The 13,649-nt window shown below is 33.1% G+C and overlaps 2 protein-coding genes and 1 long non-coding RNA gene across 4 annotated transcripts in view; 2 read left to right on the top strand and 1 right to left on the bottom strand.

The window, feature by feature from the left end:
* Nucleotides 1–12,041, bottom strand: part of LOC116339341 (probable peroxisomal acyl-coenzyme A oxidase 1) — a 14,822-nt gene extending 2,781 nt beyond the window's left edge. The window contains exons 1-3 of one of the 2 annotated variants that reach the window (XM_031765171.1): nt 11,666–12,041; nt 541–678; nt 58–217 (exon numbers count right to left, since the gene is read on the bottom strand). In XM_031765171.1, the coding sequence (XP_031621031.1) occupies nt 58–217; nt 541–678; nt 11,666–11,903 (536 nt within the window). In that variant the 5' untranslated portion in view covers nt 11,904–12,041. Of the gene's footprint in view, nt 1–57; nt 218–540; nt 679–1,387; nt 1,616–11,665 lie in introns of those variants that run through there. The other variant, XM_031765172.1, reaches the window with a different exon arrangement.
* On the top strand, nt 1,987–11,341 carry LOC116339339 (small subunit processome component 20 homolog). Its single transcript, XM_031765163.1, has 9 exons — nt 1,987–2,143; nt 2,204–2,493; nt 2,587–5,485; nt 5,547–7,944; nt 8,055–8,291; nt 8,389–8,955; nt 9,035–10,251; nt 10,370–10,792; nt 10,863–11,341. Exons 1-9 carry the CDS (start codon nt 2,099–2,101, stop codon nt 11,262–11,264), a joined length of 8,478 nt encoding a protein of 2,825 aa, XP_031621023.1. The 5' UTR covers nt 1,987–2,098; the 3' UTR covers nt 11,265–11,341.
* On the top strand, nt 11,898–13,649 carry LOC116339343. The gene is made up of 3 exons (XR_004200981.1): nt 11,898–11,912; nt 12,394–12,867; nt 12,931–13,649. It is a non-coding gene; the product is annotated as an uncharacterized LOC116339343 (long non-coding RNA).

Below are 13,649 nucleotides of genomic sequence, written 5' to 3'. Positions count from 1 at the left end.
AAATGTTCTTCTTTGAATTCAAAAGATGATTTAAATTAAAAACCAATTTATACACACAGATAATTATCTACACCATCTTTGCCTTCTTCTTGCAATTGTTTTATCTTTTTGAACACTATCGTTGATTTTCGAATTGCATACTCATACAATTCTTTATGAGATAAATAAGCTGGCGGTGTTTCGTCTTGCAATTCGGGATCGTTTAAGAAGAAATCCTCTATAAGAAAGAAAATGAAAAAAGATTTTCAATCTGATTTTATTCGTAACTATTTAGCACTTTTGTTTTCTAAACAACATTAAAAAATTTCGTTGAAAACTCATGTTGTAATGATTTTTTCTCACACTCGATAGCGCAACAGATTGTATTGAATTTCCATAAAACAAGTTGATTTGGACATACTAGTAGCATATTTTGTAGGAGAACTATCATTTAAATATTCTGTTGCTTCATTCTTTTTTGTTTTTCTTTTTTTTTATTAGATAAGATTTTATTTTGCAATAGCGAAAAATAAACATCAACCATCAACCAATAAAACCTACCACGAGCTCTCTTCTCTTCTAATTTAGTTTGATCTCCAATCCAATATCGTGCTAACTCTTCAACATCAAATGTACACTTTTGTCGTTCTCTTTCCAAATCCGGATTGACTGTTGTCTTTAATTGCGGCATCTCTATTCCTATAACAAAAATATAAGATTTCTATTATTACGCATTATGTTGTTAAATGTTATTTGGCGTATGTGATACATAATTAATATATGTAAAATCTCGTTTTTCATATTCGTACGAAACGTATTCGATTTGCGTCATTAACTATTACAAGTTTTTTTTTATAGCAAAATTGATAGTGAATACACAGACAAATGTAAAAACAAAATGAGTATATCACAAATGTTAATCTCAATAAAAGTTTAATAAAAAATCATTCGTATTTTCGACTGCATAGTCTATTGACTTGAAGTGCAATTATCCATTCAATGAAAGTAATTGAATGCACACATAAGTAAACACGTTTCTTGATGACAATGCCAATTCAAAGTTCAAATTTCAATATATTATTTATAAGAAACTGTATTTTGACGATCCCATTGAAAAAAGTTCGAATTGGATAAGAGATTTTCAATAGAAAACTACCAAATGACGTTTCCTCAGCCCTTCTCTTTTTTTAGTCATTTTTTAATTACACTGAAAATTTCGAGTATTAACAACAAAACAATTTACATTTTGCATTCAACACATCTTATTTATATTTTCTCTTATATTCTAAAGGAATGATACTATTTTTTCACTGTGCATTTATAATATTTTTCTATAATAAAATCTCATTTTATTACAAATTAGAAAATTTCTTTAAAAAATTATTAAATGCAAACCACCAAAAAATACCTGTTATTGGAATGGTCTTTAGTGTTTACAATACAACATAAAATGTTTTTTATGAAAGCCTTATAACGACTATATGAGCGAAGAAACCGTGAATGAAACGTATCTAGCTCACTAAATACCAATACATCCACAAACAAATCACACTCATATGTTTTGATGAAAGAAGTATCAATCGGCAAAACAAAATTGCATACACATCTTCATCATAATGAAAACATGTAAAAAAACAACAATTTACGAAAATGTGTCAAAATTTCAGTCTATATTATGATGAAATTGACAGTTAACAAACAAGAACAACAAGTGTTAGCCCACCATGAATATGATTGGCTCCAAAATTGGCCTTGACTATATTGTTGCATGCATATAGGTCAAAGTACAGGCATAGTATTTTACACGAATAAGAAATGTGTGGGAAAAAGAATATTTTAAAATAACAAAATGTGATTAATTCATGAAAATATTATTTTATTGTTTATATAGCGCCATCTCTTCGAAACGCAATAAACTATAGCGCAACTGTCAATTGACGAAAGTCTTCTCATTTTCATATGTCACGTTCAAGTGAATTTAAAATATACACGTGCGTTCAGATATATTCCAAAACAGATCAAACTGCAAGTTTATATTCTAATATCTTTGATATAGCTAATCAAATTTCGGTTTCTAATCACATGTCCATGTTAATAATAAAAATATAAAATTGTGAAAATGAAAAACAAGCCGCAGCGTCATAAAGAAACGAACTCATTCCGTGTAAGTATCCAATATTATTTTCTATTTGGTGAATTGTAAAGTTAACATTTATTAAAATAGTTTAAAACGTTTGGGGAACGATTGAATGAGATCGATTTACGACGCACGGCACTTTATCGGATTCGACATCAAAATGAAGGTATTGACGAGGAGGTGCAGAACACAGAATTCCATCAAACATACTGCAAATGGATTGTTCTTAATTTGACTGAAGAATATGCCATCTTTCAAAAACAAATTCGCAACGTTGTTACTCTACCGCAGTTGCTGTTGAAGAAAGAATTTGTTATTAATAAATTGGTGGAATCTCTTGAAAAAGCCACAGCGCTTTCGTTACAACCTCTTTTGGAGTGAGTTATATTTAATTTATTTTTAAAATAAGAATGTTTTTATTCTCTGTATTGCTATATAAAATAACACTTATTTTTCATTCTTGCACTTAGATTTGTAGTTGCGTTAGCAAAAGACCTTCGAGAAGATTTATACGTGCATCTGGTGAAGAGTGAAAACCCATTGTTTGAAACTTTATTCAATTTATTGAAAACAAAGGACTCCGATCAATTAGAATGGACACTTATTTGTTTGGCGCATTTATTCAAAGTTCTCAAGCCATATCTAAAAAAAGATTTTTCGGCAGTTTTCAAATTATTACTACCACTTCTTGATAACGATAATTCAGAAAACATTACAAATTTTGCGGTTGAATGTTTTGCATTCATTGCACGTGATATTGCAGACAAAGAAAAGTTTCTATTGGTTATTTTATCACAGCTAAAAATCAGCAAGGAACAATCATGTAGTGACAATATCATTCGCGGATGCAGTCAGTTATTATTCGAAGTGATTCGTGGTGTAAATGGTCAATTCCATAGCTGTGCTGAATCATATTTACGCGCCTATTTGGAGATGTTATCAAAATTAAAAACACATCAATCGGTGGTATGGTTTGAAATATTAAACGGCATGGTAATGATTTTAGTTCAAAACATTGCACCCGTTAACATACAAATATTCTGGGATGCATGCTACCGCACATTGGAATACTACAAATCTGCCACTAACTTAAATAGTTTGGCATTGAAGCACCTGCTGTTTATAATGGGTCATACTCTTGAAATTAGAGATGGAAAATTTCTCATCAATCCCAATCAATTTGTCACCGAAGTAATAAAAGTTATTGACACCTGCGAAGATAATGAAGATTGTTTGCGTTGTACATCTGACTTAATTACAGTACTTCTACTATCGCACAATGTGATCCTAACTCAACTGGATGCAAGCCGAATAACCAAAAAAGTATTGACGATACCTTCAACCGAAATATTTGAAGCGTTTGTATGGAATTGTGTGAAATATTCACAATTCGAAGTGTTAATATTGCCGGAATTCTTACGCTACATAGATAGCCATCATTTTGGAATGAGTTCATTGGAGTTGATGGCAAAAATAATTTTATACAAGTCACCCTTATTCAGCGATGGTATTTCGATAGACGCTAAAAAAATATATCCCATTCGACTACGATCCGAAAAGTGTTTACAAAAAATCGAATCGATATTGACTACAGTCAGTAAGAACGGAGAATATTTTGATGATTCAAAAGAATTTCTATTAGCGCTCATTGTTTATCCACATATTGTTGGCGCCGAAGTGAACAAAATCTTGGCAAAAGTAAACGAGCAAATTGAAGTTTGTTTGAATGCTTTGAAACCACATACGGTAGAAATTCTAAGTGAATCGGAAAACATGCTCATTCAAACAGAAAACAAACGAATTCTTTTCATTTTGTCGATATTAATTGAAACACAAATTCATTTAAGACAATTACAAGTGATCAAACTCAAACCGTCCAACAACGCGGAAGCTACCCTTTTAAAAAGAATTGTTGAAAAATTGGTCAAGTTTGGTACGTGTGAGAATTATCGTTATATACACACGCTACGTATGCTAGATTTAATTGTTTCCTTCGAAGCAAGTAAACCGAAGGAAAAAAGAAGTAGCGACTTCAATATTGATTTATTCAAAATAGTTCATAACGAGCTATCAAATAATCTTCTATCACGGTATCATAATGTGCGAAGAATTACCGCACATTTATTACATCAATTTTCAGATGTATTAAAAACCAAAGACATGGAATTCAATATTTATGGTGTTTTCTTCGATATTGAATCTATTGACACAAATATTCATACGTATCGTGAGCAACTGTTGCTATTCCAACGCATTGAACCCACAACAAAACTGCTTGCATCATTATCAAAAGTACATGAACCATCAAAATATGATCCGCTCAAATACCTATTGGGATTTCTTCACGTAAATTTCAATCTTCTTTGGAAACCAATCACCGAACTAATTTCTACATACTTTTCCGAATTGGAAATTGAAAGTTTTTGGTCAATATTTAAGATGCAAATCGATGAAACTACAACATTGCTGCGCAACAAACAATTGGATGAAGTGCAAGATGATGTTGAATTTATTGACGTAAAATCGTGTTTGAGAGAAAATTACTTAACCATTTGGCATAATGATGAGCGACCGATCGACTTGGTTAATTATAGAATATTAATGTGGCGCATTATTCCGCTCTTGGGAATGTTACGCGAAATAAAAAATCGGGAAATTGTGACCATTTTTTTGGATTTCATCGAGCACGAGTATAAAAGAACAATTGATCGTGACACATATACATTGCAAGCGCAACGAAAACGCAAAATAAAAAAATCAATCAAAGCAAAGGGGCTCAACGAAAATGAAAACGAAGATATAATTGATAACGATGTTAATGAAGATGATAATGATGATGAACAGATCACAGACGATCAAAAACTACCAGCTGGAACTCAACGAACACTGACCAATATGCTTCAAGTATTCGTTAATCAAAATAATCCAAAAGCGTTACATCGAGAACCCGAACTCTGGAATTTATATTTGGAATTATTGAGTCACAGAAATTCAGAAGTTCAAAAATTGGCGTTGGACTGTATTTTCGCGTATAAACATAAATATCTACAGCCATACATGGATTATTTGAAGGATTTGGTTGACGATGCCAAATTTAAATCGGCAATAATTAGTTTTAAAATTGACAAAGCAAGTGGTCTGGTGCAACTGGAGCACCGGCCACAATTGATGCCCATCGTTATTAGAATACTTTACAGCAAAATGCTGCAACGAATTGGTGGCCAAAAGACATCAAATCAAACAAGAAAATCGTTAGTTATGCGATTTTTGGGCGGTTGTCACGAAGAAGAAATTTTGATTATGCTTCACATGTCGTTCTGGATGCTTGAAATTGAGTTCAAGGATGATGCACGTGTTATGTGCCAAAACGTAAGTACCAAACAAATGCCAATTCCTTTTGTTCTATTTCATTTGTTCTTGTCTATTCTAGGTTATGGCTAAAACCAATGCTGGAAACGTTTTATCGCCAAACATTCTACAAAGTTCACTCGATCTTTTGGATGTGATTCAAAGCGAATTTAGCGGATTGATGAGCAACAAATTTTTACGATATATCATAAATGTGCTACTAGTTATCGGATCTACCGTATTTAGTATTGTGGAACAAAGTAAATGTGGCGATTCAAAGATAACATCTGATCTGGCCAAACCATTCAAGAATTTGCGCAACAATTGCTATCAGAATTTACAACGGTTCTTTGATCATTTTGAATCTTATCCATGGAATGATAATGAAATTGATGCAATATTTTTGGTGTTCGTTTCACCATCAGCCCATAAATTGGCACAAGAAAGTCTTCTGTCCGTAACACCACTGCATAAACTTTTTACGACCTTCGGAAAGTATCCAAGACTTTTCATTTTATTAACACGATTTATCGATGATGGAAATGCTGACTCAACACCATTGCGATACATGATGGATTTGTTGATTGAGCCAAAAGCAAAACCATTAGTTTGTTTTTCACTTATGCAAATGATACAGAATCTTTTGACATTATCGATCGATGGAGCTGGAAACGAACAAACTGATATTGTCCCATTGGAAATAAAAAATTGTAAGCCGATCGATGAAAAATATTTAGCTGATATTTCAAATGCAGAAACAATCAATTTTGGCAGTAAAATTCTGTTGCCATTTTTACCGAATATTTTAAATAGATTTAAAATTGTGTTACGAATGCGCCGAGGACTTACAAAACGAGATTTACTAATACTCTCTAAAATAACGGGACTCATAACTGATGCGGAAACCAGTAAAACTCTACTAACTGTATTGCTACCAATACTTGTGCGAAAATTTAATACACATTTGGGTGAAGAAGTTCTCACACAAATGGTGAACACAATTATTAACTTATTTAAACGTATCAATAATCCCGAGCTGCATATTCGGAGCATTGCACCGATGTTTGAACATATCACCGCAGTTGGACCACGTAAACTTTTATGCAATCTGCTTAAAGTGATTGCCGAACGTGCATCGTTTGAAAATGAGACACAAAAAATACAATTGCATCAAACCGTTCGTATCGTGATTGATTTGAATGCATGGGATCGTCGATGGATTGAACAGCCAGACTATGAAAAACGTTTAGATGCTTACAAGAGAATTGGTAAATTAACTGCCGCCAATGAAATAGATTTGAATGCTGGTCTACTTATCATTCATCATTCATTTTATTTCATCAAGTATGACAAAGATATGGCATTACGCGATAGTGCTTCACATCATTTGAAAACACTTTTACCAACGTTAATTCTAAAGCTGCAAAAATCACGGCCACAAGAATTGGACTATTTGATTGGAACAGTGATTCTGAATTTGGTTCGCAGAACGTTTCGTGATAAGAATGAAAATGTACGCACTGAAGGTATTCAATTGTTGGGCGAAATCGCACGTGAATGTCCAGACGCTCATCCAGTTCTGTTTGATTTGAATATGCTAGCCTGCAAGGAAGATCGTGAAATTGATTTCTTTGACAACATTACCCATTTGCAAATACAACGCCATGGAAAAGCCTTATTGCGATTCGGTTCAGTGGCAAAAACTCTGGAAAAAGTTCCAAGTACCAGAACATTGACACAATTTATACTACCACTTGCTACAGCATACATTGCAAATGAGAAATATTCAATGAATCATGGTCTAGTTACATCAGCTATTGAAACAATTGGTGCAGTGTGTCGCCTATTGCCCTGGCATCAATACGAAACAATATTGAAATATTACATAAAAAATATGCGCTTCAATGTTCAATATCAAAAACAAATGGTACGAATTGTTATGCAAATCTTAGATTCATTCCATTTTGATCTATCAAGGGCCAATTATTCGTCAGAGAAATTGTCATTAACATCATCATTAGAACCACTTGCAACTTCTGAAAATAAGAGTGTCACATCGAATGAGGAAACAAATAACGATGGTGATGCCGATCAATCCATCAAGGAAAATGAGACGGAAGAAATCGTCATTCAAATAAGTAACGAACAAGAGAGCTTCTTTGAAGAGTTGAACGAATGTCATGACGAGAATGATGAAGATGAGGTGGAAGATGATATCCCAGTTAAAAAAGCAAGAGTATGTATTTATGACAAACCAATTGTTTTGTCAACATCAATTGCCAGAAAAGTGATCCATAATCTTGCCACTGGTCTAATACCAACTCTAAATAATTCTATTACGGCTCTGAGTACATACGAGAGTTTTCACAAAATTAACAAAAAGAAACGACGATCTGAACGAGAAGAAGAGGAAATCTTACGAGTCCCCATTGCTTTGGCCGTAGTCAAATTGCTTCAAAAATTACCAACTGGTGTTTTAGGTGAGTATTAACAGCTTTACATTTTGCGTTAATAACGCACTATATCGTAAAGAGTAAAACTGTAACAATAACATTTAATGCGCTAATATGTTAAAAACATTTATTTTCAGAACAAAATCTCTCTGGGATCCTAATTAAAGTATGCATGTTTCTGAAATCACCGTTGATTTCAGTAAGAATGACAACACGTGACATACTAAAAAATATCATGATAACTGTTGGAGCTCAGCACTTGGAAATGCTGCTCACACATATGACCTCGCTACTGACACGGGGCTTTCAAGTTCATGTACTCACTATAACCGTGCATTCATTGCTCGACGCATTAAAAACATCACTTAAAAATGGTATAATGGATATGATTTGGAACTTTCAATATTTATTTATTTTTCTATTAATATTTTCACAACTTCATTCTCAACTCTATATTCATTGCATTTTCAGGTATAATGGACAAATGTTTACAGTATGTATTACGGGTATGCTTGGGTGATATTTTTGGACAAACTGGCGAAGAGAAATTAGTAACGAAAATTGGCAAACATACGCCAGAGGCAAAGCCTCATAACAAGAGCTTTCTTACGCTGGGCATCTGTGCAACATACTTAACAAAAACATGTTTGCTGGATCTTCTAGTGCCACTCAAAGAGCAATTGAATCGATCACAATCCAAAAAGAATATTATTCGAGTACAGGAATGCTTCCAGAAAATTGTTGCTGGTCTATTAATAAACAAGCAGATAAATATTGAGACGATGATGATGTTCATTTATGGTGTGATTTCCGAAAGTATTCCGGATTTGATGCCCGAAATACAGAAGCCAAAACTTACCGCCAATGACAAATTGAAAATAAAACAACAAAAACCAGATTGCTTCTTAATACCCAAAGATCCAGCCATTGGGTGTCGCAGTAACACTGTAAAGTTACAAGTTGTATCAAATGTTCGAGCGAACGCTCATGTGTTAATCGAATTTGGATTGGAATTGTTACATGCGATATTGAAAAGTGGTAAACTGCTGATTCTTTTTCGATTATTTTCGATTATTTTAAATTAATTGTATTCTTTTCTTTTGTGATTTTTTCTTAGGTAAACTGCTGAAAATAAATTATCAACCATTCATTGATCCGATTGTAATAATATTGAATGACTCAATTGGTAGCAGTCATGTTCGTGTTACAACTTTTGCTCTCAAATGTATATCTGTGATGATTGGCAAAACAATGACATCAGATCGTTTAATTGAATTCATCAAACCAATTGTTGAAAAAATATTCGAGATTTTACATAAATATGTTGCTGCAAATACAGATATGTCGAACGAAAACTTTTTACTGGTCCAAAGTTCGTTCAAAACCATTGTAAATATTCTTCGTTATATACCCGCTGCGAATTTCATTTTGACCGAAGAACAATTAAAAACGTTGCTCTTTTATGCCGAACAATATTTGGATATAGGCGAAACCAACAAACAAACAATATCATTTTCTCTTCTGAAAGTTATCATTTCACGGCGTTTAGTTACACGAGAATTGAATAATGTACTGATGCAGGTTGGCCGATTGGCCATACAATCCGAATCAGATGTTGCTAGAGCCGAATCCAAAGGCATTATAGTTAATTATTTGATGGATTATCCACTTGGGAAAAAGGTTGAAGGTTTCATTGAGTTTTTCATTTCCAATTTAAATTATGAGCTTCAATCTGGACGCGAATCGGCAATTAGTATTTTACATTCGATTGTAAAACGATTCCCCGCCAAATATTTAAATCGCAAGTCGGCTTTAATGTTTGTTGCTTGCGGCTCACGTATTGTAAACGACGAATCGGCTAAGTGTCGCGAAAATATTGCGGAATGCGTAGAAACATTGATCAGTCGCATCGATGTAAATCAACGAAATGAACTTTTTGCGATAATTATAACACTTTTGAATGACCAAAAATCAAGTCATCGAGAAATGGCAGCCTTACTGTGCACTAGATTTATCAATGTTGAAAAACAAGGATTTTCAACGCGTCTGGAAAAAATTCTTCCGGTTCTAGTAACAACATTATTTACCAGTTCAGTTGGTAAATTTGTTTCCAACCGAAACTTTAAGTACATTGATAAAGATGGATCAGAAGATGATGAAGAGGAAGACGACCACGAGGAAAATCAACGGATGCTAGATCATTCGACAATTCAACTACAAAATACATTATTGAAAATTTATGAAACATTTGATAATGTAATAATCGACTTTTCGCAATATACGGATGAACTTGCTTACGAATCACAAAAGTTGCTTGCACATGAACACACTTGGGTAGGACTTAAATTATTCCATTCTTTATTATCTATTATCTTTCCATAAATTTTATTCTTCTTATTGTATTTAATTTCAATTATTTTTCATTGTTTTCTCTTGTGATTCTATTTTTTAGGTACGATTGAATGCATTGAAAATGCTACAGAATATTATACAAGGCATACAAGTTGAACAAGTCTTCAATGGTGTTCGTGGCAAAAATCAACTGAACTTTATTTACGCGAATCCAGAACAAGAACTTAAATCTTTGACTTTAGATTTATGCGCTCAGCTAATACCTGATCAAACCGATATTGAAATGGCAAACGAAGTGACGACAATTCTTCTACACATTGCCAATATTTTGAAAAGTGTACCATTTATAAATACAACCGACGCTGATGATGAAGATGGTGATGGTGATGGCAATGGTGACGGTGATAATGAAAAGGAATCAAATCTTACCAGGAAGCGCAAAATTAATTTACCATGGCTATTAAGACGTCTGCGATATGTCGTCCATTCTGAAGTGGCAAAAGCACCACAAAGTTCCATTTTGGTAAATAAATATTTTGGTTTCAACTATAAATAAAGTGAATAACTCAACAACGTTTTTTTTTTTAATATAGAGATCAGCAGTTTTCCGCTGGATCGAAGGACTTGCGGCATTAATCACAACTGAACAAGTGGAGCAGTTGGCGTATACATTATTGGCGCCATTGGTACGTGAAATGTCGGAAGAAGATCAAAATATTGATGCAAGACTTCGCAAACTAGCTATTCATGTCGGTGATACAATACGTGCCAAGATTGGTGACGATGAATATAACAATTTGCGTTCACAAATTCAAAAGAAATTGATGTTAAGACGCGCCGAACGTAAGAAAATAATTGCTATTGACAAAATTTCGCATCCAGTCCAGGCAGCCATGCGAATAAAAGGTATGAGAGACAGAAAAAAGGCAGCAAAGAGACGAAATTTTGACCCAATTAAAAGTCATGCCTTCATGAAGAAAAAGAAGAAAAATTGATTCTACTTCATTTATATATTTTTTCATCCAAGAAAAACTAGAGTTAATTTAAAAGAAACCGCAAAATTATATCAAAAAGGAATAAAGTTTTATCTTATATAAAAATATTTATGATTATCTATTTTTTTTGACGTGGTGTTAGCTTGAGTACAAATACAAATGCTGACAAATGTTTTTCCGAGTATGATTCCAATTTGTATGCTTACTCGTCTGGAAATTGATTTATATAGTTCAACACAGATCGATTTGCATAACCATTTTTGTTTTGCTCTGGCAAAAAATCTTCAACTTAAACTGGAATATAAATCAAATGTCAACATTTAAGAGTTGAGAATTAGAGAACAACAATAAAATAATGAGAAACAAAGTACAAAGTGATAAAATTACACAAATGTGCTCACCTTCAATGTATTGATAACAGTTTGCACTTTTGGTAATTTTGTAATTATGCGGTTTGAATACCATTGCATAAATTGGTTCGCCTGATTGTAACTGTCGACTGTAAATGGATGGACTGAATTTTTGTAATTGTGCCGAATTCGGTATTCCACCCTCAAATAGATATCCGAGTAATCGCAACTCAATGTTTTCAACGTTTTCGATTTGCATATCGTTTGTATCACAAATTTGAACATACATATAATTTTGGTAAGCTATTTTGCATTATGCTTCATTCGATTTAAGGCTGAACGAAAAATGCCTTGCTAGTTATTAAGTTTATCTATCAAGCTTATAGAGTCATTCGCAGCTTATTATATTTTTTGCATATTTTGTGATTTTCCATATTTGGTCGTAATTTCCTGTTTTTTGTGCATAGTACACACAAATGATAACTAACCTCAATATGAACAAAAATTGACATAAAACTCAATTTATCCGAAGTCTCAACCGTTTTGGGATAAATTTTAGTATGCATTTTTTCCGCTCAAATGCCAAAGGGATATATGTTAAGCACTTAAATATTTGAGCGGAAAAAATCTGAACTAAAATTTATCCCAAAAACGGTTGAGACTTCGGATAAATTCAGTTTTATGTCAATTTTTGTTCATATTGAGGTTAGTTATGATTTGTGTGTAGATACCTACCAATTTGTGTATTCACAAATCTGTATTCAAACTTTCACCTATAGATGGCAGTATGACCGAACACAAGCGCCACAGTGGACATATATGTTTTCCTTTGTTATTGTAAACAATTTATAAAAGTCGTATTTTCTTCTCATCAACTACGTACGAAATTAAATTTCACATTGTTTCACAATATAATCTGAATCAAGCAATATTATCAATATGAAGTCGAAATATATCAATCAATCAGAAAATTTTAATGCTGATCGATGGAAAAAATCCACTCTCAATATGTTGGAAGTGATGACATCAACATCTGAAAATGGTGCGAAAAGTGAACGTGATGATTTTAAGAAATATTTTCCAAATGAATCTTGGGACGAATACGAAACAAAAATCAAGGAAGACGAAAAAAAATTTCCAGTTGCCGAACGCAAATTTATTGACGAATCATGTCAAGCTATATACGCCGAAATATGGTAAATCAGACAACGAGCCCATGCAAGAGTTCTAAGAGGAAAGGAATTGATTGCATAGTAAGTGTTTTGTCATTGCAATTAATTTTAAATTTGAGTAGATTGAATATTTTACTTTTTCAGGATACGTGCAAGAGATGGAGACGAAGGTTTTAGATTCAAACTCATAATTCAAAAATGAGATGTGCTGTTTCCATTGAAGTACAAGCTGATTTTGCAGAACAAATGAAAAAAAATTGCCATAAAGCAACAACAATACACTCTAGGGGAAATGATCTATTCGCGAATGGACAAAATTTATTGATTGTATGATAAAGTCGTCATTTTAGTAAAATAATTCAAGAAATTCGCATACAATTCGCAAGCTATTCGCAAAAAGTTATCACAATCAAACTATATAATATACGCTTGCAAACGAACCAAGTGAATAGCGGCGACGCAAGAAAACGAAGTGAGTGAATAGCGGCAGCGGATAACATTTTTTCTTTCGTTCGTTGTCGCTATTCACTCATTTCGTTTTCGTGCGTCGCCGCTGTTCACTTGGCTCGCTTACAAGCGTTCACAATTTGATACATACAAAACTTACAAATTTTGCGAATTGTCTCACGTTCATAGCGTTTTGTTTGCGAATTGTTTTTTAAATCACAACTTTACTGGCCCATCGCTTACAAATCATTTCGCATAAAATTCGCAAAATATCGAATAATTCGCTATTTTCTGATCGAGATCCGATCCCCTAGAATACACTGATATGACAAATGCAAATGACATTTGTGATACAACGTTTTGTATCTATTGAAATCAGTTAATAAAAAAAAATTAGTAAAAAGTTGATTTTAAAA

The sequence above is a fragment of the Contarinia nasturtii genome, unplaced genomic scaffold (assembly GCF_009176525.2).
Source record: "Contarinia nasturtii isolate CC-2019 unplaced genomic scaffold, AAFC_CNas_1.1 Cnas_scaffold_493, whole genome shotgun sequence".
Taxonomy (NCBI): Eukaryota; Metazoa; Arthropoda; class Insecta; order Diptera; family Cecidomyiidae; genus Contarinia; species Contarinia nasturtii.
This window is presented reverse-complemented; position numbering and strand designations above follow the sequence as displayed.